General features: G+C 44.7%; 1 protein-coding gene across 2 annotated transcripts in view; it reads right to left on the bottom strand.

Moving 5' to 3' along the window:
• Positions 1 to 27,399, bottom strand: part of TSNARE1 (t-SNARE domain containing 1) — a 252,748-nt gene that overhangs the window by 129,894 nt on the left and 95,455 nt on the right. The window contains exons 4-5 of one of the 2 annotated variants that reach the window (XM_088456270.1): positions 16,636 to 16,713; positions 15,632 to 15,701 (exon numbers count right to left, since the gene is read on the bottom strand). In XM_088456270.1, the coding sequence (XP_088312396.1) occupies positions 15,632 to 15,701; positions 16,636 to 16,713 (148 nt within the window). Of the gene's footprint in view, positions 1 to 15,631; positions 15,702 to 16,635; positions 16,716 to 27,399 lie in introns of those variants that run through there. The other variant, XM_088456271.1, reaches the window with a different exon arrangement.

Raw genomic sequence — 27,399 nt, 5'->3', positions numbered from 1 at the left:
CTCTAGGAAGAGTACAGATCCCTATTTACACTTTGTGGAGACAAAATCTAATGTGTCCAGGTTATGTCCTGAACAAGCCTCCTTCTAATTCCTGTACAAAGCTATAAATATATACAAGAAATGAGCCCGTGTTCTAACTGGTGAAACAACGTACAGGTCTAGGGCTGCAAAAGCCACGATGGAAACAGAATGCCCTAATAAAGATATTCACAACTAAAACAGCAAAGGCAGAGAAAGCTCTCTACATGGCAATGGGGACAGATTTACACATCCTTTATTCTTTTCCAGGAGCAGGACCCCTTCTCAGTGCTTTTTACATAGCCCACCAACTATTTATTTTAAACAAAAAAAAAATGTGAAGATTTAAAAAAAAAAATATATATATATAATTATTTTTTTTTTTTTTTTTTTTTTTAAATTATACAGAATTCCAAAAAGGTCTTCGGGATATCTGACTGCCTTCATCACACTTTTCTCTTACACAAACAGGTGAGTTTACCAATCACCCGAATATTATCTCATACTGTATAGGGGATCGGTATGAATGACCACCAGACCTATGCCCGGAGATTCAAATCCCGACACCAGAAGACCGGCAGGCATCAAAATCCCGATTGGTAAGTACACTACCTATACCTAATCTTCTCCTCCCCCTAATCCTCCCTTAGGGGTGCCTAACTCTAACTCCCCCACAAGTGCCTAAACCTAACCCCCCTGTGCCCGCAGCCTAAACCTAACCCTCCGGGGGGGTGCCTAATCCTTACCTCCCCCAGGGGTGCCTAAGCCCCCCTTCCTATAGCCTAACCCTAACCCTCTCGGGGGGTGCCTAACCCTAAGTCCCCCCCGGGAGCCCTAAAACCTAACCCTCCCCCCCGCGGCTGTCCGCGCCCAGCTTACCTTCGTTCGGTATGCCGGGCATCGGGCTCCCGGCGTAGGGATAATGATAGGTGTCGGGATTTCGACACCTATCATCAGTCCCCTGTCGGGATTAAACAGTCGGGAAGCCGGCAGTCGGCATTTCGACCGTCGGCTTCCTGACTGGATCCCCTTTATATTGGCGTGCCAACTCACACCTGCTATTGGACTCACACTTGTTCACCTACAGAAAAAAAAAAAAAAAAAACACAATGCAAAAGAGCAGCTCACACACACACACTGTCCTTTCTGTCTGAGAACACTTCCTATAGCTGTACCAAGCACTACTACAGTATACAGAGGTTTATTTGACACCAGTCTCCTCATATCCCTGCTTAGGACCAAATCATCAGACGGATTAAGAGTCTGGCCTTATAGTGGATAAGTCCCACAAATCTGGAATCAAAGAGAAGGGGCTTGATTCAATTCTGCGCGATGCTGAATAGCCCTAGGAAGGAACACCCGGAGCTATTCAATTCAGTGCGCTGTTTAGTCCGACTAAAGGATTTCTTCTCGCACCCTCCTGAGGATGCGAGGACAATTCCGACAAAAGCGCTGGCTGCGAAGCTGTTTTCCAGCTTAGCGCAGTGCCGACAGCCTCATGGTCGGCGCTTTAGTCGGAGAATGCCGGTTCTCGCTACTAAACGCCCAGGTTAAGTCGCAACAACCAGCATTCTCCGACTTAACTGGCAACAGTCGGAAAAAAATAGCGCAATGAACTGCATAGCTCCGGGAGCTCCCTCCCGAGACTGGTCAGCATCCCAACCCAAATGGTTCTCTGTGCTCTCTCTCTAAGAAGCCAGTGGTATAAATAAAAAGGGAGGATGGGGGGGTACTAGCTTTTCTAATTTTAGATATGGATTAATAGAAAATCATGAAATGTAATCATTGATGGAATCAGTATGTACAGTAACATGTCGGGAAGCAGGAGTATAGCAGATCTGGCAGATTTTAGCTTTGGATGGTCTGTGAGAGCAGCACCCATAAAGGGGGGGTTCCGTTCTTTACGGTTAGCTACCATGGCTAGAAGTACGACTTTCCCAAGTGATGCAATGCATCATATTCTGCTTGATTAAATTGCCCCTATTGGTTGGGAATTTTTCCCACAGCTTGGTTCTTGTGTGGATCCATGCACAACCCTTTGAAAGAGATTTTGGTGAAGTCTGTCCTCAGACAAATCTAACATGTTGCACATGTACAAGGACGGACTCTGACATGAATAATGTGTCAACCAATAACAGATTGGTCTAGCAAGCCCTTAATGATGCCATTAATAAAAATCTGAAGACTCGCATTAAATGGTCTCATAAGGTATAACCGGCATTCGTAAGTCCCTTAACATCCTCCATTCATCTCCCGAGGTTATAGGAATTACATTATACATGCCTCATACATTTAGTTTAGTTGAAATCTTTGCCACCCATTTTCCTATCAATTCAGCTGATGAAAGGAAGCATGTTTTTTTTTTTTTGTTTAAAGCACTCTCTGCAATTAATACAAAATCATAACGAGCCACCATCTTGGACAAAGAATAAGAGCGTTGCGGCCAGTGGACAATGTACGCATTAAACCGGTTGCTTCATATTCGTCTACACATTGCCCTAAGGACTTTGTTGCGGTTCCTTTAGGGGGTAGAACAGTCCAAAAGGTTTGGCAGCTCTATGGTCAACGTGGGAAGCGTTTAGCATCATTCTTCTGGTCGCCTAATTCGGCTAACTCTGGTTATATGATGGTAACTGATGTGACAATTCAGGAGACTAATCCATTTGACAGATAATTCACATTTAGGGGCATATTTACTAAAGTTCAGGTTTTTAGAAGTGGAGATGTTGCCCATAGAAACCAGATTCTATTTGTTTATCTGGCACCTTCTAGAAGATAATAGCCAGAATCTGATAGGTTGCTATGAGCAACATCTCCACTTCAGTAAATATAAACCCCGTAGTCTGTGTGGGGTTCAAAGATAAAAAACACAATTGTTGGGTTACGAGCATGTAACCAAGGCATTCCCAAAATGACAGGAAAATTAGACAAAATCCTAAAGCTGCATACACACGTAAAGATTTTCTGTCCAACCATCCAACTAGTTGATTGGTTGGAATGAGAATCTGGTAACGTATGGGAGTAACTGATGATCAGCAATTTGCTCCTAAATGCCAGAAAACAGATGAAAATGGCGTCAGACAAGTTTGTTAAATGTTTGATCCAAACAATTTGTTCAAACAACAGTTTTTGTCCATTTTCCGGCGTTTGGGAGCAAATTGCTGATTGTCATTTGCTTTCATACCTTACCAGATTCTCATTCCAACCAACCAACTAGTTGGCTGGTTGGACAGAAAATCTTTACGTGTGTTTGCAGCTTAACCTTGAGGATCAGGTCCCATAATTACTTCTGGTCGCTCAGTTTCCTGGTCAATTATACGAAAGTTTTAATGTACTACTGTCTCCATTAAAGTATGTGTCAATCTGAAAGTGTCTCTCCCCGTGGTCTTGAGCAAAAGTGATGCGTGTTTTTGTTGGCACCAAAATCCACCATTATAGAGATAGACACCCAAATGATTGGCCCAGACCTTGATTGGAAAACATCAGCGTGAATTTTCCTTTCGTGATGTTAGAAAGTACGGAAAAAGGCGATCCTGCTGCGGTATGTAGTTGTTGTTGGTTAGATGCCAGGGAACCTATGGAATACAGCATTTAGCAAGGACAGGGGTCACAGTCTTCTTACCTGCTAAAAACAATCTGGTATTGATATATTTTCCTCAGGGCAGCTACATTGATGCTGCAACATTTGATATTCTGAATGAATATATATATATATTCAGAACATAGGCTGGAAATGTCACTGTATGTTAGGAACGTGGAGACTATCTGTGTTTCCTGGGAGACCTAGTGTCACACGAAGACATTTAGGACTAGTACTGAACATTCAGTATGAAAACCAGAGACGGTAGTATGCCCAGAACAGAGCATGATATAAACAGGACCTCACATGGGTGACACAAAGCACTAGTATTCCTGGATCGGTGTCTCAGTACCACAGCGGACTGTAGCTATGATAAGAATGCCTGCTCGTGACAGCCGTCCATATGTATATCATCCATCACGCGACAGCAAGAGCCACACCGAGCGTCCTGCCGACACACAGTGAGGTTTGGGAATACCATCAGAGTGGCCGATACTGGTTGTACAGACTGGGAATATCCTCTGTCACTCATGCAGCGCAGATCTGTTATGTCAGGATAAGCTCAACATCTCTGGCGCTTTCTGCTTTCTTCTCTTCTTAAAGAATGCAGGAGATTGGAAAGGGACTGACGTTCACAGATGTGAAGCATAAGGTGAGGCGCGTAACACAGCGTTACCCTGACATTTCAAAGCGGCCGGCTTATAAGTACATGGAATTACTTACAGGTCAACAATAGAAATATGCATTTGGCTTCCAGCACAGTGAAGGGCTTAAAGTAGAACTGGAATATAAACACACTCACGGGTCATGCTTTACGTACACCTGCTTGTTAATACAAATATCTAATCAGCCAATCTGGTGGCAGAAGCCGAATGCATAAAAGCAGGCATATGGGGTCTAGAGGTTCAGCCCATACACCATAATGGCTAAAAAAGAAAAAATGTATTCTAAGTGCCTGACCGCAGGATGATTGCAACTGCTCATCTCCTGGGATTTCCATCCACGACAGTCACTATATATCACAGAGAACGGTGCGTAAAACAAAAAACAACCAGTGAGCAGCAAATCTAAGGCCGAAAACTCCTTGTAAATGAGAGAGGACAGAAGACAATGACCGGGCTGGCTCAAGTGGACAGGGAGGCGACAGTAACTGAAATAACCATGCATTCATACCCATAAGAGCACCTCTGAACACACAGCACGCTGGGCCTTGCAGTGGATGAGCTACAGTAGCAGAAGACCACAGCGGGTTCCACTCCTGTCAGCTGAGAGCAGGGGACGGAGTATACAGTGGGCACAGGCTCACCAATACAGGGCAGGTGAGGTTTGGAGAAATATACCCGCTGAGGCATGTGGGTGGTAGGGTCAGAATTCTGTGTAAATAACATGACTCCAACCTGTCTTGTGCCAATGGTTCAGGCTGCTGGTATAATGGTGCAAAAGGTTTTCTTGGCCCACATTAGGCCCCTTAATAGCGAATGAACATTGTGTAAATGCCACCGCCTACCTGAGAATCGTTGCGAACCATGGGCATCCCCCCCTTTAATGGCTACAGGTTTCTCCCCCATCCTCTCATGGTTCCTTCCAGCAGGATACCTCGCAGTGCCACAGAGCACAGGTCGTCCCACGCTAGACCCATGAACATGACAATGAGGTCAGTGTATCCCAATAGCCACCCACAGTCATCAGGGTCTCAGCTTTCGGGTGTGGTGGAAGGTTAGATCGGACGCATGAATGCGCGTCATCGCTGGCCAGAATCTCTGAGGAATGTTCCCAGCACCCTTGTTGGAGCCATGATATGAATTATTCATTCTGTTCTGGGGGCAAAGTCTGTCCTACCCAGTACTAGAAAGGTGCACTAATAAAGATGGCCACTGATTTGCATTTATTTTTAGTTTTTGAAGCACTGATCACATGTATGTGGTAGAACCAATCCCATAACTACTAAGGTGCCGAGTACTTACCGCCACCAACCTTACTACCTTCTCCGCTCAGGATACGGACACCCAGGAAAAGGTTAAATGAATAGATCACTCACAGCTGATCATCAATAAGTCTGATTGGACTACTCCTTAATCAATATACAAAAGGCATCAGTCTTTGTGCAGTTCCGTCGTGTCTAAACAGACAAATCATTAGACTAATATACTGATAATGATTGACGACTGTCACTATGGAAACAGTTAAGAGTTCTCAGACTCAATTTCACTTATCAGAAGAAATCATTTCAAAGTGTCAAACTAGCAACAGGGGGTGGGGGGGGGGGGGGGGGGGGGCACCATGTCATCCCAATCCACAAGTTGTCCACCATGAAGGAGAGGAGGAAATTCACATGGGCGAGTCCAGCGACACCTCTATCGCCCTGCCCTACATGGAACCATCTCCTGATCTCCCCCTAGGAGGCGCTCAGTGCGTACTGCCGCACACAGAAGCCTTTCATGGTAAACTACAACCTATATTTAGCCGCAAACAAAGCCGGGGCTCCTGTCCCAGCCTGGGATTCTGCTGTTCTCTGCACTTTGATGGATTGAGTCAAAGGTTGGAAGCATTTAACTAATCATGATTTAATGAAGAGATCACGGCCAGGCAAAGCGCAGAGACTGCTTTTAAGTGTCAGTTTGTTTAATGGAGGGTAGGCCTTTTATCATCTCTCATGTAGATTTTTTATACTGCTTTGAGAAGGCTTGAGGGGAAGAGAGACTATTTCTAAAAAATGCTTTGACACGTCGTTTAGAATCATGCTAATACCTTCAAAGTAATACCTTGAATGCGGAGCGTACAGCCGTGAGCTTAGCTGGCTTCGCGCTCGCTATTTATTCCTGCTACTCTCTAATCTGAACATGAAAGTGCCGCTATGAAAGTAGAGAGAATGCTAGATTTTAATATTTTCTTTTTATGGGTCTTTTTGTGTAACACGGTAAAATGTCTATATCGTTCCTTTATCATCGGTTTTACGAGAGGATAGAAAAATGTGCAACACAGCCGCCGCTGCAAGAAGCTCACATTAACCGGTACTCGGCCGCCGCTGGGTAATTAAGGAGCGCTGTCTCGATTAAACTACTGGGGCACGGTCCTGTACTCCCACATGCAGAGAAAAGATTTACCCTGCCAGCCTCACATTATACATGCACTCTAAGGGGCAGACGGACTAAGCCATGGAGAGAGAGTGATAAATTACCAACCAATCGGCTCCTAACTGCCATATTTTTAAACAGAGCCTGTAACATGGCAGTTAATAGATAAAGTACCAGCCAGTCAGCTCCTACCACTTTATCACTCTTCAGAGCTTAGTACATCTAACCCCTATAGGTGGTACAGACCCTATGGGGTCTATTTACTAAGCTTTGTTAGGAAATAAAGTGAACGCTTATAAGGTACCAGCCAATCAGCTCCCAACTGCCATTTTTCAAACACAGCCTGTGACATGGCAGTTAGGAGCTGATTGGCTGGTACCTGATCACCGTTAACTTTAGCACCTCACAAAGCTTAGTAAATAGACCCCTATATTTTGTCCTGCGCTTACATAATCAGCTTAAACAGGAAGACTAGACAAAATATACAAATTGATCCCTGTAAAACTCACAGTAACAGCAGTCATAAAATATAGAGAGGTACTGTAAAGCTGGCCACACACTAGACCAACTTACATCCAACCAGCCAACTTGTTGATTGGTTGGAATGAAAATCTGGTAAGGAATGAAAGCAAATGACAATCAGCAATTTGCTCCCAAACGCCGGAAAATTAACAAAAACGGTTGTTTGTTAAATGTTTGATCTAAACAATTTGTTCAAACTTGTCTGACGACTATTTTCATCTGTTTTCTGGCATTTAGGAGCAAATTGCTGATCATCATTTACTCCCATTCCTTACCAGATTTTCATTCCAACCAATCAACTAGTTGGCTGGTTGGATGTAAGTTGGTCTAGTGTGTGGCCGGCTTAAGAGTTTAGCATTGTGTATAGCCAGATAAACAATGTCACTGTCAGCTACGGTCTTTTCATACCTGTCATTTTGCACTCACTCTGGTCTGCACAGGTAGAGATCCCTTAGGCCTAATCATTTTACATTTGTAGAACACGATGACAGGTACAACTGGCATTCACTCTTGGAGTGTGTAATCCGTTCCAATATAATATCCCCGTAAGGACAATTATTTCTCTATTTGTACAGATTCTCTAAAGTTAACTATCCACGTGATTAAAGCAAGTTAATGTATGTTATGTAATAAGGCATGTCACAAACACTGTATGTATTAACAAGCATTGTAAGACGTGTTGCTGTAAAGGTACGTTATTAATTTCACACGTTAATGAGCTGCTGATGAACACTGACGCATTCTGCACCTACTGATGACTAAACAAACTGAACGAGGCAAAACTTTCGCATCATAAAATGATTATGGGGGGGGGGGGGGGCTGCAGGTTGTTCACACTCACAGCATATAAAAAGGGACTGTGCGTTATTATAATAATGCCAGCACAATATAATAAGTGGTCTTGACTCACAATGTGGACAGGTATCAGGACTGTGATTAATTATAAGGACCGGTATCAGAAACGGGAGATGAACTATATGGGGCAGGTCCCGGGAGCCATGGACACATTATTTTTGTCTTCACTAAGGGCTATTTCTACCCGCAGAGGAAGATTGCATCATATCGCTAGTTCAACATAAGGGGAAACTACTTCGGTTACACTGATTAATTTGATGTGCGACAATTGTACAACTGTGAGCGACTGCGTCTGACTATGTAAGAAGGGCCCCGATGCACCAGGCGCGTCTTTTTTTACGTCAAGTTCCGTTGTGCTTCATCTGCGACTCTGTTCATCTTAAAAAAAAAAAAACACATCTCTGTGCGGTCACAGGTACAGCTCAGCGTCTGTAGTGCACGAGCGGTGTTCTGCTGCATCTGCGATGCCAATAGCACGCAAAATGTGAATAAAAAAACGCTACATGTCTTAAGGTGGCCATACACGGTGAGATTCAAACGTTGGTCAGATCAGTTGTGCGATTTCCCTTGAAAATTCTTCCCTTCAGATACAGGACGATTTGTATTTAAATTGCAACTATTTCACATAAGACCATACGATCTGATCAATCACATCACATAATGTGTGTCAGTTCCTACACGATCAGCTGAGATCTCTCTGCAAAACCATCTGATCTGCGATCCAACTAGACGACGGCAGGGAACGCGCATCGGGGGTCTCAGAAGACTCAAAATACAACTATTTGCATATGATTGGTCTGTCCAACCCGCAGAATCTGACCAAATCGTGTGATCAATCGTCCCGTGTATGGCCAGCATTGGCCGCGAGGGTCATCTCGTGCGTATGGCGACACACCTGTATGTAATATGATATCACTGAGGAACTCACTGCTCATCTGAGGTAAATGAATGCGGGCATACAGGCTACTGCTGAGATGTAGTACATTATAAGGCAGCTCTATGATAGGATAAGTACAGTAACTAATCTACATTAAAATAAAAATGACTTTCAAAATAATCTTATATATATATATATATATATATATATATACACACACATACATACATACACACACATACGTATGTTTGACCATGTGCAGGTTCAACGACCCGCGAGTAAAGCTCCGTGTTGAATGCCCGAGGCCATTCAATTATTAGTCCATTTCCCCGAGCGGGAAATTTCCGTGGTAATTGCTGGAATCTATGGGTTTAACGCAGATTATTTTTCATTGCAGCTCCTGAGGCTGCGAGGAAAAAATCTGCGGTAAATGCACCCTCTGGGGCTTCACACACGGGGATGTGGCCGATAATTGAATAGCGCAAAGCTGTCAATTAGTCGCAGGGTTTAATTGAATCTGCCCCATAGAGACACCAGATGGCTCAGGATTGTACGAGCACTGCGGAGGGCTGCAGAGCGGACTCCACACACAGGGAGAGTCAGCGCAGACGTGTAGTACTCGGCTTATGGACTCGTGCAGAGATTATTCATACACGGCGATGTGCCCGCGTACAGCCGTCAGGCCACTGCTAGAGCTGTGCATTTGTGCCGTCTTGTTGCTTAGCGATTCATTCAACCATTTAGCAAACCTTTCAGTGGGGTTTACTTCAGAGTTTCCATTTAATCCCTCACAAATCACAGCAGATTTCCTATTAGGTTCTAGGCAGTAAGGAACTAAATGATCACTGTATGAAGCCACGGCAATAAGCTTATGGCAGGATGTGAGGTTTCCACGCAACCAGAGGATCCCGAATGTCCAGTCCAGAGAAGAGGGAGCAACAGGAGCGCCAGAGCCCGGTAACGGGAGATGACAGATTAAATGCACAGACCGGTAATTCAGACATTATCAAGCCAGCAGGTGCTTCCGCTGCACAAAAGGCTGCAACACTGCATGACTCTCTCTATTGATGTACACGACATTCTCCCATAGAAGGATTAGATTAAAAAACGCTGCATTATTTAGTGAATAAGGGAAACTGTAAAAATAAATAAGAAAATAAAGCACCCACATAGTATCAGGATTAAATCCATCTTCCCTCTGGAATGTCCTGATATTTTTGATGGTTACATGAACAGACTCCCACACTAAGGCCCTCATTCAGACCCGCTCGCAAGCGGGTCGATGGTGGGGGGCACTGCGCACGCGCAAGCCCCGGAGCGAGAGAGATATTCTCTTGCTCCGGGGCTCACTAGAAATGGGGCGGCTGTCGATGTTGATCGACAGCTCGCCCCGTTTTGTAGGCGAGGAGGCTGGCCAAACGGAGCTGCCGTTTGGGGGCGGCCCTACTGGCATCACAAGTGATGTCAGTAGTGAGCTTCCGGCTCTATTAGAGCTGAAAGCTCACTGGGGCTTGCGGTAGACAAGACCCTACCACAAGGGTCTCGTCGCAAGCCCTGAAGGTCGTGATGGTCAAGATCATCACGACCATCACCTGGCTGCTCGCTAAAGCTGTGGGTGGTCACCCACAGCTTAGCGAGCGGCCAGGAGGCCGGCTTTAAAAGAAGAAAAAAAAAAGTGTCCGCCCTCATTCAGAGCCAGCGTTCGCTTTTTGCCACTGGCTCTGAATGAGGGCCTATGTCGTTACTGTGGAACTACACATCCCAGCATATCCTGACACAGTTTTGCTATTAGGGCATGCTAAACTAGGGATGGACACCTGAAACCAATGGTCAGCAACCACCGATGTTACTGATTCCATAGAAGTACTTTTTCCATCAAATAACGGGTTTGTGATGGTTGCCAACCACCGGATGCTGCTTCCGATGCCCATGCGATGGCTGACTGTCTGAATTCAGCTGCGGACACCCGAAAGTGGCGTCAGCAGCCCAGCTAATGTGTGACGCTCCGGCTGCCTCTGTGCCCAGTATACCCATCCATGGCTATACCATCGTATGGTTATGATGTTAGCAGACATCACATCACGTTTTGATGTCGGAACAACCATTCAATGCTGGGCATCAGATGCCCATCCCTATGCTGAACATGTGGCAGGGCATTCCGGGAGGTGTAGTTCCACAGCAGCAAATCACAGTATACATTTAAAAAAAAAAAAAACATTCAGTTCACACTAATTTACTATATACAGTCTGTCCACTATCGCCATCATCAGACCACTGCCTGGCAGAATCACATGGTTTCACATTAAGGAAACACTTTTTGGAGTTTTCAAATATTGGACTCAAAGCAGGGTATCCACTTAGCGATATACAAACGACAGCGACATTGCAATCGTGCTTTCGTTTGTATAGCTAGTGATGTGCTAGGACTGAACGTTCACTCGTTCAGTCCCGGCACATCCCTCATCCCCGCACATGCAGAACCTGACGAGATCGTCAGGTTGACCTGCATGTACGGGCGATGTCGGATGCCAGAAGCGACCCGCGGGCACGCGCATCGCGGGTCGCTTCCGTCCAAAACATCCCTGATGCATGAATGATTTGCAAGCGATTGCACGATAACGACATCGCTTGTTTAAATCGCTCAGTGGATACCCTGCTTAAGGTGCGTACACACGTTACAATATTTATGAACGATTACGATATTGTTCAACGATAAAATCGTTCATTTTTATGCAGCGAAAGACCAACGATGTGCGTTCCCGCATGGATGATAACGATATCTATGGCCGTCTGTACATGCAGGGGAATCGTTCAGCGTTATCGTTGGTTGTGCAGATCATATCATTTGTATGCAGCTTTATGAAGATTTCACCCAATAAACCACAAAACACCCAACACCTACACAGTGCTCCGCAGTAAAACGCCGTATAAATCTAACTCTGACACAGGAAAAAGCCTGGGCCCTGCAGCTTTCATCTGAAGAGACGTCTGAGCTCCCTTCTGGAAATCGTGTAAAGTAAAACGTACTATGTCCCAGGGCTTTAGAAGAAGAACCGACTCACAAGTCACCTCACATACAGTATAAGGAATACGGACAATGAGCTAGTATAAGACAAAACAGCTGAAGGCGATGGGGCTGAATTGGACACACAATCCTGTCACTTTCCGCAGTGACCAGAGGCAGCAGAATGGCAGAGAGCTATGTAAATCACATATAGCACCTTGGTAAAGGCTGACAATTAACTGGTGACCTGCAGTTTTACTTCTGAGAGAAGGTATACAGAGAAGAATATACTGGGTGAGACACTGGGCCTGATTCAGAGCCGGATGCTGTGACCAGAGCGCTCGCTCTGAATCAGGGCCCTCCTACCTAAAACTTGGAGCGGCCTTTTGGACGCTCGCATAGCTGTGGGTTACCACCCACAGCTTATGCGAGCGTCCATGATGATGGTCGCGATGGTCAAGACCATCGCGACCATCGGGCTTGCGACGAGAGCCTGCGGTAGGGTCTCGGTGACCGCAAGCCCTGGAGTGTTTTTGGCTCTATCAGAGCCAAAATCACTCCCACTGACATCACTAGTGATGTCAGTGGGGCCGGACCCAGACGGTAGGCGTTCCCATGGGAACGCCTTCGTCTGGCAGCCACGCCCCCGGCACGCCCACCAAAGGGGGCGTGCTGTCAATCAACATTGACAGCACGCCCCCTTTGGTGCGAGACCTGGAGCGACGGCTTCCCCGTCGCTCCCCGGGTCTCGCGCATCCGCGCGACGGAGCTCCCTCCGTCATGCGCACTAGGGCACCATCGACCCGCTTGCGAGCGCTCAGCGCTTGCGAGCGGGTCTGAATCAGGCCGGAGCCAGACACAATCAGGAGACAGAACTAGGAAGGCGGTGACAATGGAAGTACATCAGCACATGGGGTGAATTGCCGCACAGATTTCACAGCCAGAAAGCGCCTGTTCTGCAGAGGAGTAACTTCCTGTCTGGTAAGTAACGCACAACATGCATTAACCCAGATACAGTACACACCCTTCATGGCTCAAAAAATAAAATGGAAAACAAAAACACAATGGGGTGATATGTACTAAGCCTTGAAGAGTGGAGTGAACGTACCAACCAATCAGCTCCTGCCATTTTTTTCAAACACAGCCTGCAAAGTGACAGTTAGGAGCTGACTGGTTGGTACTTTATCAATTTTCAAGGTTTTAGTACATCTACTTATACTCACTCATGTGCTCTGCAATTTACACTATCAATGCAGTTATGTCTGATGCACTTACAGAGCAGCACATTCCCCGCAATAATGAAAATAGTACCCTGGTCCCCCCATACAGTGGAACCCATTCACTTGACCTGGTTTGTCACATTCTCAGGCCCATCTCACCAGTTGCACTTCGCCACATGAAGGACACTGAGTCACTCTCCAGCCTATAATTGTGTGTGAAAACTCTATCATTTTGAAACTATATTTAAAAAAAAAGCCACTAAACGTAAAACAAGTGTTGATCCGATAATAAAAGGCACCATGAAATATTACAGCTACAATTTACAGATGTGGGGGTAGTGCTGTCCACCCCTAATCTTACTCCACTCCAATAAGTTATTTTGCATGGTACAGCAGCTGGGGTGGAGGGATTGTGCCGGATCACGTCGTTTTACCCTCTACTATAAGCCAATTCATACTTGGTCTGACATTAGTGTCATTCAATAAGATTATTGGCCAGTAGATACAGACACATGGTAGTTCAGGAGGTAACCTCTCTCACCTAAGGATGCTGCAGGAAGTCTCGGTAAAAACTGCATTGCCCAGGGGCCAGGTCATATTCATGGGTTTTGTACCTTACACCTGGCATCTGTACCCCCTGCATGTTAGTACATGTGTAGATTTATATTCCACCTGTTGATCACCACTTTTCGTCTGTCCTTTACAAGCATTTTTAAATGTAACCAAATCATCCCATCCGCAGTAGGATCCTAATTTAGAGGTTTCATTTTCCCTTTGCGTGGACCTACTGTATCATCTATACTTAAATATTTAAAAAAAAAATTCAAAACATTTGCCAATGATAATAATTGTACTTTACATATATAAACTGATGTCCTAAATCAGTGGTTGCCAAACTGTGCGTCGCGGCAGCAATAGGCCGACCAGTGTGGGAGAGGGGTTGACGGCACAGAGTGGAAGGGCGGAGTTGGTTGCGATGATAGGGGGGGAGCTATCACTGTGCTGAATGGGGTCCTACAACGCAGTGTGTTATGGAAGATCAGACAGGAAGTGTCTGATCTGATAGGAGGAGCAATGCTGCAGAATGGCACTGACGATCACAACTAAAGGTAAGTAAGGGGGGAACATGGAGGGGGCAATGGGAGAGAGACAGAGGGGGCAATGGGAGAGAGACAGAGGGGGCAATGGGAGAGAGACAGAGGGGGCAATGGGAGAGACACAAAGGGGGCAATGGGAGAGAGACAGAGGGGGCAATGGGAGAGAGACAGAGGGGGCAATGGGAGAGAGACAAAGGGGGCAATGGGAGAGAGACAGAGGGGGCAATGGGAGAGAGACAGAGGGGGCAATGGGAGAGAGACAGAGGGGGCAATGGGTAAGAAGAGCACAGCTCATCTTTGTTTTTTCTCTTTTTTAAATACGTATTACTTTATTTTGACCCAACTACATAAAAAAAGGGACTCCTGTCATTATTTTGGCTTAGGGGTGCCTTGAAAAAAATTATGGAGGCCCCAAAGGTGGGTACACACTAAACAATATGTCGTCCATTCCCGCGGATTTGAGCGACATATCAGGTACATCGTCTAGTGTGTACCAAAGATATGTGCGTTCCCGCGGGTCATTCGCGTCATCGCACATCGGCCCTGAAAGCAGAATGGCACGTAGCTCCCCCTCGTTGGACCAGGTATCGGCAAGTGTGTATGCATTGGCTAACGTGTACCCTGCTTAAGGGTGCCTCAAACTAAGAAAGTTTTGGTATCACACTGTCCTAAATACTCATTATTGGTGCACACGATGTGCTCACAGTGTTACCAAATATTCTAAACCAAACAACTATATAGAACTCACAAAAACCCACCATAAGTATTCCTGATATACCAGTGTTCTGCATTCTTTCATAAAATATTTGTAACCATTTACATATAAAGGGTCTGTTCATATATCTTTAGGTAACGCAGTGGAAAACTATAGAGTATATTAATAATACATATGTACATATATATCATACACACACATTTATATATGTGTGTGTACGGTGTATATGTATGTATATATATATATATATATATATATATTTTATTTATTTTATTTTTTTTAATACGTCTACAAATAATTGTACTATATAAATGTGCGCGTTCAAATGAAAAAGCTTGGGAAAGCTTGGGAAAGAAACTCACAGCTAACCACCTGCATTAGCAGAACCGGTTATAAATCTTTGGCATTTAGAGAATTCCATCTTCCAGGACCAAAGAGAAACAAACCTGCCTGGAAGGGGGAATTCTCTGCAGCCGGATGGGCAGGATGGGGTCACAGCAGCAGCAGGAACAGGTCCCTCTTAGTAAGACCTGGAAATGCCTCCTAGTGATCAGGTATAACAAGAATCAATATTCCTTCACTACATCAGGAGAAGATGCACAGCGTAATAACAGACGTGTGTTATATGGCCGGGATATACATGTAATGAAACAGTGGGTAAGAACTTACAGGCGGTCTCTCAGCTCTGGTGTATCGCTAGGAGTCCCCAGGGAGCGCAGGTTTCTCTCCAAAGACTGTACTGTCAACAAGAGACACAACAATAAACTAAATTCTAGAGGAAATTGGTGCCCAGCGTCATGTCACCAAGGGTTGGGTCTTGTCAGAATACAGCAGATGTACAAGATGGAATCCTTGATTTGCTCCATGCAATTTGCAATTAAACTAAAATGTGTAAAGCGCAGCTGTAGGCCCACACACCGCGGAGACAGTCATTTGCTGGGCTTCACAAGCATGGATGAAAATGCAACCAAACCACAATTCACTAGGTACACTGCAGTTCTAAAAGGGAGCTTCGGGGACATCACAGGGTGCTAGTGACCTGCCAGGCTGCAGTCTCATTAATAGAGGCTGAACGTTGTGCAACAAGAGCAATTCAAAGATTTTGTTGTGTTTTTTTAGATTTTAAAGTAAAACTGAACTTGTCATTGTTATTTTTTACCATCACAAAACCGGTTAGAGAACACTAGGCATCCTGGTAATAGAAAAAAAGCACAGGATGCAACACAAACTCCGCATTCAGCAGAAAACGTTATAAAGACACTGTCACTCAGCCGAGTTCTAAGCCATGGTGTCAGTGCATTACTAGTGCAACAATGTACTAAGATGATCAGGTCAGACAACTAGCACACAGTGCTGATATTGTATAAGAACATCTGCAAGGAGGTACCTACTGGGGAAAGGAGTAAGGAACAAGGCTAATTCTGCACTCTCAAAGGACCTTGTGCCTAGACTCTCACTATTCCAGGCTCTACATGGGATAGATGTTCTAGCACCTGTGTACTAATACCCTATGTAAATGACTGCCGCCAGGTGTATTCAAAGCAGGGGCTTTCCCAGAGGTTTGGTGCACAAAGCTCTAGATAGGGGACTCGGTAGAGGACAGTAGGAAAGGAGTATACCACAGGCAAAGCATGCTGGGTAGAAACAAACGGGATAACATCTGTAATACCCACCATTCGAGTTTATCCTAAACACATCCCCAGACGTGATCTGGAACAGTTCTTGGAGTTCATTTGGGTCAATCTGGGAGGCTGTTAAAAATAAAGAAGAGAATTATAACTGTATAGTAATATAAATACAGTAACTCATTTATGAAGTACACCATCTTTATGAAACAAAATACACTGATATCCTCCTTAGCTCTCTACCCCTATAAAAATCATAATAGGAGACGCATGTTATCATTAAGGTTTTCCTTGTATGCATGTATATTTATTTAAAAAAAAAAAAAAACCTGTGTGCAGTTGTTTTATTTTATTTATTGGCTACCAGACAAGTGATTCCTGAGCAGCAGGACAGATGACCATATGGAGAGTATTCCTGCAATACTATGACCCTGCATGTACTGTACTGTATGTAGCCGTTATTACATCAGCACCATGGACAGCAGCCTCTCCTCAGCAGCTGGGTCTGTCTGACATATACGGGTCTCGCACTCACCAAAGCACTTTACAGCAGAAGATTAATAAGTCTTCCAAAAAACTCCTTTCCCCATCATCATATGAAGACATAGCTAAAAACACAGGGGGAAACCGGAAAGAGATAGTAAAGTATTTAGACATATTTTACTTATAGCATGTATATGGTTGATGTATTAATATTTTACTTTTTGTTTTTTCTAGCTTCATTTTTTTGTTATAGTTTATTTAAACAACTTTTGCAGCGTTTATTATAACAGACAATAACCTTTTTGTCCTTTGTTCACCTCTATATTTGAAACTAAATTGCATTCATTGTAAATGCAGGCGCCACATTATTAAATTTAAAAAAAAAAAAAAAAAAAAAAGGACATTATTTAGCATATTTATTTAAAAGACTGCTAAGGGGTGGGTTATCCCCATTAAAATGAATGACACCCGTTGGGAATCACACGTAGTGGATGCCCAAATCCGCACCACTGCAGAGAACACACATACATACCGATTCTTACAGAGTATTCAGGTCTGATATTGCACATGGCCACTGTACAGGTTGAAATATCAATTTAGTTATTTTATTATTATTATTATTTTTAAATCAAAGGCAACCAGGAGGATTGAATCCCAGGCGACAGTAAATACCAGCGGATGTATACAGTATATATGAGGGAATGTTCAGCTTCACAAGCTTGATCTGGATATATTGTCATTTGCTGCCTGGATCTTATTTAAAAGGGGAGTATACTGTGTTTGTTGTTACCAGCTCTCATAGTTGTGTTCATCAAAATAAAAGAGGAACCAAAAAAAGGAGGGAGCTGTGACACCTGCTGGACACCAGGAATGGCACCTTCAGCTTTGTGAATTAGTCACGTTAAAAAGGAAAACAAGAAACCAGGACAGACACTTTGGAATCTTCAGCAGAGCAGACAGGAGAACCGATAAACCGCCATCTATGACATGACGGTTCTAATGACGAATCACACCGCAGCATTTGTGCCAGACACCCAGATAAGACGGTCGTCACTCTTTCTATTGCACAGGGCGATCGTAGCAATGGCTCATCGCAAACATACACTATGCGCTGGTTATATTATTTCTAAAGGGGGTCTTTAGATTATTGGTTTACACCATCTGCAACCTTTTATTAAATTGTTGTTTTTTTTTTTGGAAAGTATTTATATAACCGGATAAAAGGTATTATGACATAAACCTGTCTCCAATATACAAGCCTGTCCAGTGCACTAACCATGTACGACATACAAAAACAATAACTCTCCCTGTTATATATAAATACATGGATAAAGAGCACAACAGGAATAAACCAGAACTATTGAAAGCAGCAGGAGCACCTACACGACAATGATTTAAAGTAATCTGAAGGTAGATGGCTCCTTTACAACAGTGATGGTGGAACTCCCCCGGATTCCCGTGTCATGGTGCTAGCCGGTGTCCTACTACGCTAGACGCAGGCAAAGACAAGTAATTGGGGGATCTGAGGCCTCGGATGTGCTAGAAAAATAAATTCCATCTTTCAGCTGCGAAAAGTATTTGCTAGAATCAGTTATACAAGAGTATCACCGGTTACACAACATCCATATGGGAAAATCACACACAGTGACTACATGCAAAACAAATCAACCATAGGAGAACCCCGTTCCCCACGTGCGAGAGCTGAGCAGCTGCCTACTGACATGAGCAATTTATGGCACATCACGAGCGACATCTTCCCACTCGGATACATTTATATATTCCTGCACAGGGGGCTCTCAAACTGTCTCCTTGAAGGTATTTCCAAAACACACAGCATTCCACCAGACAGGTGAATAATTACCCCCCTGAGCACACATGTTGTCTACGTGCTTAATTCAGGACTAGACAAATTGCAGATACCTGGCTACCATGGCATCCAAGCAATTGGGCAATGGTGCCTAACTTTCTGGGGCGCCGTGCCCTGCGTGAGTCCTGCGTCTCGAAGAGCTGTTGCGTCGCTCTGCGCTCCGGGGAGAATGCTTATTGTGTGTGGCAGAGAACTCTGTAACCAGCTCTCTGCGCAGACCGCTGACGTCAGAATCTAATGGACGCAATGAATTATGACGCTCACCTGGAACCTATGAGCGAGGTCAATGATGCCCACGAGAGGCTTCGGCTACAGCGCTTTGAGGTGCCAGTGCTGTCTGTGCTAAAGGTTAGGTGTCAGATCTCAGAAATGCCACAATCTGTAAGGCGAGAATTTTCCTACGTACACAATGTAACAGGCGCGCAGAGTGACTATGTATGAGGTAGTCATTAGGCCCAGTGTCACCTCTGTGTGTCACTCTGTTTATTTCCAATAGAAAACGTTTTATCAGGCCAATTCTAATTTCATCATTTGACAAGTCCCATGCTGGTGGAAATTTCCAGCCATGAGAAACTTGACTTTAATCCAGAGTGAAGAGCAATTAATAAGATAGATGTTTATTGCAGTTTCTGAGTCTGTTTCCCTGGTGACTGGCACAGAACCGCACAGAAAGGTTTTACAGTCATCGAGAGAGGACATTTCTATATATAAGGGAAAACGGAGCATGGAGGATCAATCCGTAATCTACTGCACGGGATACATATATCAGGCCTGCTTCCCCCTTTTATCCTGGGCTCCTCGTTTCTACAGAAATCGGGGACTTCGCTAAGGTATCCCTAGGCCCCTCTCTAGTAACGTGCATTATTCAGTGTGCAAACTGAGACTTAGAATTCAAACACAGAACTACAGAGTACTGGCTTCAGGGTTTCTTCATGTGGATCTACAGATGTGTCCTTGCCCATCTTACCTAATACGCCATGGAGAGCGATACTGCATACCTGGCATGTGTGAGACGCCAGGTCCCATGCAATTCTGCTAGCGACAGGCATCTTTTTTTTTTGCAAGAAAATGCATCTTAGGCCCGTATTCAATTTGAGCTGACCTCGATACTTTTTCGCCTCACGGACTTTTTGCCTACATCGCGTGTTTTGCAGGTGGGAGAGTTTTGTGCGCGAGCCCGCGGATCGCCGTATTCAATTTGAAAGTAGGCGAAAACGGGACCCGGCGAAACTTAAACAAGTGGAAAGTCCTGTCAGATTTGGGGAAATCAGCCTGACACCCCCCAAGAGCTCTGACATGGGGGTTCCCTATGATACACCCCCCACCCCCCCATTTGGCTTGCTGAAGGTATTTGGTGTTTTTAAACGGGCTCAATAGCTGCTAAATAGCGTTTTTGTATAAGTGGTGCAGAATAGTAATCAGGAGTTTTTGTTGCAAAAAATAACTTTTAAAGTTGCTAAGGTTCAGTTTAAGAAAATCGTGAAAAACACACCTGCCGCAAGACCCTGCAATGAAAAAAAAAACAAATGGAGCATACTTGGGGACCCCCCCAGAGTCAAGTTCGCTAGTTTTTAACTTTGTCCTCCAACATTTTTTTTTTTTTCGCCCCCTAATTCAAAATGATTTTTTGGGGTGTCAAGTGTTTTTAAAAAAAATTATTTGACAGTTTACCTTTGCGGGACTGTCTGAGGGCTGCACGGGGGGTTCCCGCAACGTTGCACCCCAAAACCCCAATTCTGCACTTTTTTCCGCCTCCTATTCATAGGCAAAACTTTTTCCGCCTGTTACATTGCATTGACTGTCCGCCTAGGCAGAAAGTCTTCCAAATTGAATACGGAGTAAAATCAAAACAGGCGAAAATTACGTCATCGGCGAAAAGTTTCCACCAAAAACACGCGAAAACGACTTTTCGCCTCAAATTGAATATGGCCCTAAGTCGCAATGTGATGTGACTAGGACGCACAAGGAGACTGCGCTGATTCATTTAATATGCGACACTTGTATATATGTGTGCAAAGGAACTTCATGTGGAAGAAAGCTGTGGCCGCCGCAGCGAAGCACGTTGCGTGCTGTTTGAAAGACTCAGTCACACACAGAGATACAAGTGTCGCATATCAAATTAATCAGCACAGTCTCCTGGTGTGACCTAGGTGCAAAAACATATGCCTGGCGTTCGCACTCTCTCAAGGGACCAGGTGGGCTGTTTGGCTCAAATGCAGAAAAGACAAGTAAGGACACATCGATATTATGAAAAAATGGAAATTACAGACATCCGCGATTTTCCCACATGAGCCGTGCAAACACCAGGAGATTGCAGAGAGAACTATAAAGACAGGGCTCTACATATCCCAGGGCTACCAGATTTTGCAGTGAGGGAGGAAGCAGATCCTCATCAGCCCCCACAGAGATTTGTGCCTATAGTTTTGCGGCGTTCATTTCATGGACAGGAGTGCATGTGCTGAGTGTCGCCTGCGGTGACTGCTGTGCCTCTGTCCGACCTGGCCTGCTCTGACTCCTCCTGTCCTTCCCATCCTGGCCTGCTCTGACCCATGCTGTCTGTTTCAGTCTACGCTGATTTTCCTGTATGTCCCGTCTGTCTACTGTCTCCTATCTCCGGCTGCATAGAGCTCCCTGGTAATAGGGTCTACGTGTGGCCAGGGATTGCGGAGCGGCTTCAGAGGGATACTGGTGTGACCACGGGGAGAGGGGACTTTTGTTGTACTTTCTGGCACCATTATTTTATATGAAATGTGGTTCGTTATTACTGGAGAGTGGGGGGTGGAGCAGGGGAGCTGTGCAGAGCAGTGAGGGGGCCTCCATGGTACTATATCCATTCAACTGTGACCATTTTGTGGACTAGTATAGTGTGTATAACAGTTACATAACACACAGAGCTGTACTCCTCAATCACTCCTGTAATTTTTTTTGGGGGGGACGGTGGTCTGGCTCCTACACTTTCATCCTGGCTCCTAGACTTTAGAAAATATGATACAAGATGAAATAGGGACAGGCTGCATGGAGCTGTTGTAACAATTCAGGCACCTTGTTGACATACATAAAACTTTTAGCAAGGAGCACATTAACAGATATATAATGATACGTGATATTAGTATTCATTATATATAAAGCTTTGTGTTACTATGCAGCGCTGAACAGAGAAGAGCGCATGATGCATACAATGACATGAATATAAGCAGTGGGGGGAACAATGGACACGGTAGCAGAACAATAATTGTAGCAGGTGCTGGAGAAGGTACAGTATGTGCGGCACTACTGTAAGACAGATGCTTTGTCAGCCACAAATACTATATAACAGCTGCTGGCAGCCATGACTGCACCATTTATACTAACCAAATCTCCTTCCAAGTCTCTCTCTCCATAAAGCTTACCCTTACGTGCGTTGCTGACCCTCCTGGTGGCTATCCGTCAGCTAGGAGTAGTTGTGCGCCTGGTATATTTGTTTTGCACCAAGCTCCATGCCAGAAACGGAGCCAAGGCACTTGTTGACCATGTGGAATAAGTAGTAATGGCGGATCACCACAAGGGGGCAGGTGTATAGCACACTGTTCTAGCTGACATTGCACTGGGTGCCGTGCTGACTTGCTGAGCGCCCTTTATCTACGCACTGCACTATAGAGGGATGTAAGAATCCATGAGTAAGTGAAACTGTTCAGACAACTAAGGCAGAGACTATTATATTGGCGAGGTGGTGCAGCATGTGACAGGACCTCACGCGTTTCATGCTCTTCTGCTGCAATATAACGCTACAGATGTGTCCTCAATACGCCATATGGTGCGAGACGCCCGGCGTGACTGAGCCGCTTTGAGAGGTGTAACGTATCGGCTTTTTTCTTTAAATTTTGCATGTTATTCGCATCACAGACGCAGCAAAACACCAAAGTGTAACAGAGACGCAGGGCTGAGACTTTAACCGAACAGGAATTAGCTTTAAACACGTATAAAGTCGCAGAAGAAGCTTGGCGTGAGTAAAGCTGCGGTCGCCAACGACCTCAGGGCTTCGTATACGGATTGAGACTCATTTTCGCACGGATGTACAAATGTCGCACATCAAATTGATCAGTATAATCTAGCAATGTAGTTGTCTATGCTTTAGGTTGATTTATTTGTCTTAAGACGACGCACATTTTCAGCAACAAAGACAGGCGTCCCGTTCGAGTCGCACAGGACCTGGCACGCGGAGAGGGACTGACTGGCGCGACTGAAGCCACAGTGAATGCAGACACATCTGCAGTGCAAAGAACATTGTTAAATATGCTTCCGACTTCTTTCAATGTACAACAGACGGAGGATTAAAGCTCATCAGTAGCTGATGGTTTACAAACAGGCAGCAATTGGTGCTATGTGTCTTTAATCCCTCCATCTGTGGCCGAGCTACAGCTCCCCCTGTTCTTAGTCTCTCTTGCTCCAACTTTTATTCTTCTCTCTAACGAGACTTTCACAGCTCAAAGCTAACAGGGATCCAGACAGTGGGCAGACTCCAGCCAGGGAGCACTGGTCCTGACCTGGTAAGTGCACGGCACACAGAGAGATGAAACGGGAACACAATGTCTGTGCAGGCGAGGCGGCCGCGCTTTATACAGCGTGAGTCACGGGGCTGGAGAGCTCCCGCTGATGAGGGGCACAAAGCTGTTTCTTACGTTCACAGACTCATTAAACTGAAAAAAAAAGGCTTTGAGAAGAAAGCAGCCAGCTCTGTAGAGTAATGCTCTGATAATTAGACATGATGTTCACAGCTAACATCCGTAGGAGTACAATACAGGACGGCTGCGCTCGCACAAGACAGGACGGGTCTGGCTGCAGCTCACTACAGCTTCTATAGGCAGCACAAAAAGGTGACGGGTAACGGACCATTACAGAGACCAGCTTGTCTGCTGCTCAGGAAAAAGCTTTATGTGATTTGTTACCGGTGTATGAATATTGTCTTCTCTTAGATGAAACAAGTTCCAGATTGAATCACTGTCACCTAAAACGTATCTAAACACTTGTGGCCTTAATGCAATGCAGTCCCCTGTGCCACAGTTGTGGGTAGGCTTCAATGCGATACACTAAGTCCGTGATTCCCAACCTTGGCCCACTGGCACACTAACAGTCCTCGTTTTAGTGATACCCATGCTTGAGCACAGATGGTCAAATAAAAAAAATCTGAGGTACTAATTAAGTCACCCGTGCTCAAGTATGGCTATCCTTAAAACCTGGACTACAATATTACTGTGCATTGAGGACCGTGGTTGGGAACCCCCAAGTTAATTTAACAATATGACCACTGGAGGCACTGTTAATTTAACAATATAACCACTGGAGGCACTGATAATATAACAATATGACCAATGGAGGCACTGCTAATTTAACAATATAACCACTGGAGGCACTGATAATATAACAATATGACCACTGGAGGCACTGTTAATTTAACAATATAACCACTGGAGGCACTGTTAATTTAACAATATAACCACTGGAGGCACTGATAATTTAACAATATAACTACTGGAGGCACTGATAATATAACAATATGACCACTGGAGGCACTGTTAATTTAACAATATAACCACTGGAGGCACTGTTGTATAATAGACACTTGATTGCAACACTAGTAAAAACGTATACCAAGAGCATTTAAAATAAATTATTAGCAATTTAGTGACTGCTATAGGGGCCCGGATGAAATGCTAGAATGTCGCATTATCGTTCCTGGTGGCCCTGCGGGGAATTACCTTGTTCCCGACAGCTGCAGCCAGTACGGCCTCCGGGTCTTCACGGTAATGTGTCCCCTATCTCTAACCCTAATCCCTACCCCTCTTGTGCCTATTCGTAACCCTCCCCCCACCACCTACCGCACCCTAACCTCGCCCCGTACTCTAAAACGGGATACACACTATGTGATGGTGTAACCAGCCGACAGTACAACGCAATGGAACGATACATCTCTCTGTGCGAACACACTGGACAATGCAGTGTCGTTACATGCTGCATTTAGCAGCATGGCGTCATTCATCGTATCGTCTCATCTGCTGTACAGCAGAGGACGATACGCGGACAAGGGCGTAAACATGAAGCAATCCGCACGATATATAATTACTGATCGCAGTCTAACTAGAACGTCGACATTGTGAGAAAATGGACATTACCTGTCAGCATTGTATGGTTGTGTTGACATTCTGAATGTCGACCTTTTGACTACAACACATAAAAAAATGAATAATGTATAAAGATCTTTAGGGTGTTATGAGATTTTTCTTGTTTTTCCTGGGGGGGGGGTTTCCTGTTTGATTTTGTACCAATTAGATGGTTCCTATTTAACTTCACCTAGGTGACCATGTTTTGTACCACATGCAGGAAAATCTAACTGTGATAAGTGTGCCAGTTATAATTACAGGCCGATCTGACTCCTCAATGTTGACTATAAAATAAATGCTACATGAAAATCCTGGCCAACATGATAAACAAGGTTAATACCCACCCGATATTCCAGTGATGACACCAGGGGAGCCTTGGACATACGTCTTGGCATGTCATAAAAAGAAATCCTGTTGGTTTAATCACTCTTTCATGGGAATCCCAATGACTTTCAGAGACAATTTAGTAGATTTGATTAGAGGAAAGGATACTATCCTCACAGCCAGAATCTGGCTAGCCTCCTACCTCCCAGCTGGGCACTATCCCACTTTGTATGAAGATTGAGATCCAGCGTTGCTACTGCAACAATTTCCCAGGAATCCAGGAGATTCTAGTTCTAGTCCATATTCCTCTACCACTATGCAGATGCTTACAATTACTATTAAATGTCTTTAAATACAAAAGCCTAATGGAAACTTTCCTGGATACAATTTAGGTTTCCTTGGGAAGTACTATATTCCCTTAATACAAAATCAATTTATATTTTATTATTATAACAATCAAACTTTATTTATAGCACACCACAAGTGGTCCGCAGCTCCCAATAAGACAGCACAGGGTAAAATAGTATAGTACAATACAGTAGACAAGTAACAAATAGCACTACAAATCTCAACAAGGGGTGGAATGGAAATATTCAGTATAACGTAAGCTGAAACCTGTAGCAATTAGCCAGGGCGTAAATAACGGCCGTTTAGGTGGTCTGCAGAAACTAAACACAATGGAGAATTCCTGGAGTCCAGGGACAGAGAGCCCAAGGAGGAGGTGTACAGTGTAGCTGGTGTGCAAAACTAGGTAATGAGGAGGGCCCTGCTCATCCCCAAACTACATACATACAACTAGAGTATAAACTCCTATGTAGGTGCTCCGGGTCTCCAGGTACCCATTAAGTTATGAAACAACCAAGAATTTGCAGGCATGTCATGTACTGTGCAGGGCAACTTATTTATATTTGGCTCTGACTTAAAATAACCCAATCAACTGAACTCTGAACATGGCCTCTGTAATAGCTGTGTAGTGGAAACAAGCCAATCCTACTCTCAAAGCAGCTCTACTCCCTTCACCGCTTCTCAAGTATAACCCATACATAAAGATTTCAGTCAGCATCCCATGAGTGGCATTCGATGCTAGGTGATGGACTGGATCTGGCAAATCGCGTCCGCTGGCATCTTAAGTTTTCCCTCGTATCCCATATGCAAGCGTGAGGAAAGCGATGCAGGCACCACCACAAATGGTTGATATGTGCGCAGACAGGCATTGTCCAGCGGTACATCGCCTTAGATTGGATTCTCCCAATATGGTGGAGAGGTTAAATGTAATCAGGTCACTTGCGTCCAATATGTTGCCCTAAGTATCCATCCCATAATGTGTGCGCGCGCAGGGTCACAGTAAACATAGTGAGATGCACGGTCTCAGAAAAATATTGGGTATGTACAGTCTTATAAGCGTTTTATGGGAGTGTCGCTGAAATGGCTGCGAACTTCGGCGCTTAAAATCGGTCACGTAGGCGGCCATACTCTGATGGAAAAGCTGTCCCTAACATGGGACTGATGCAAGTTTCAATGACCAATGGCTGCATCTAAAGACGCGCCAGGATGTATTTCAGCATTTAAAGACGCTCATTCTGGACATCTCAGTCCTTGCACATTCACATGTATGGCTACACACCAGGGAGGGGCTTATACCACTACTACCATTAAGCTGCACGCGCTACATCGGCAAGAGACACATACGCGACAGGGGTAGTCCGAAAACGACAGAATTAATCTTAAGCGCAAATTGGAGCCATGCATGGTCCTGAAGACGGAGCCGAGCCGAGCAGTACATGTGATCAGTAAATAGAATCGGAGATAGTCACAAGATATCAGTGTTCTAATATCAAATGCTGCTTCGAAGAGCAACATTGTGACGGATAACAAGGAGTTATACATGAACTTGGTACTTATCCAGAACTAACCATCAGTCGGAATAGAGCGGTTGCCAGATGAAACAAAACTGGCACCGCCCAAAGCCTTACTTCCATTTGTACGTTCTAAGTTGAAACA

Source organism: Taudactylus pleione, unplaced genomic scaffold (assembly GCF_031769625.1).
Source record: "Taudactylus pleione unplaced genomic scaffold, aTauple2 ptg000695l, whole genome shotgun sequence".
In the NCBI taxonomy this organism is placed as follows: domain Eukaryota; kingdom Metazoa; phylum Chordata; class Amphibia; order Anura; family Myobatrachidae; genus Taudactylus; species Taudactylus pleione.
The sequence above is the reverse complement of the archived record's forward strand: the minus strand, read 5'-3'. Positions and strand labels throughout refer to the sequence as shown.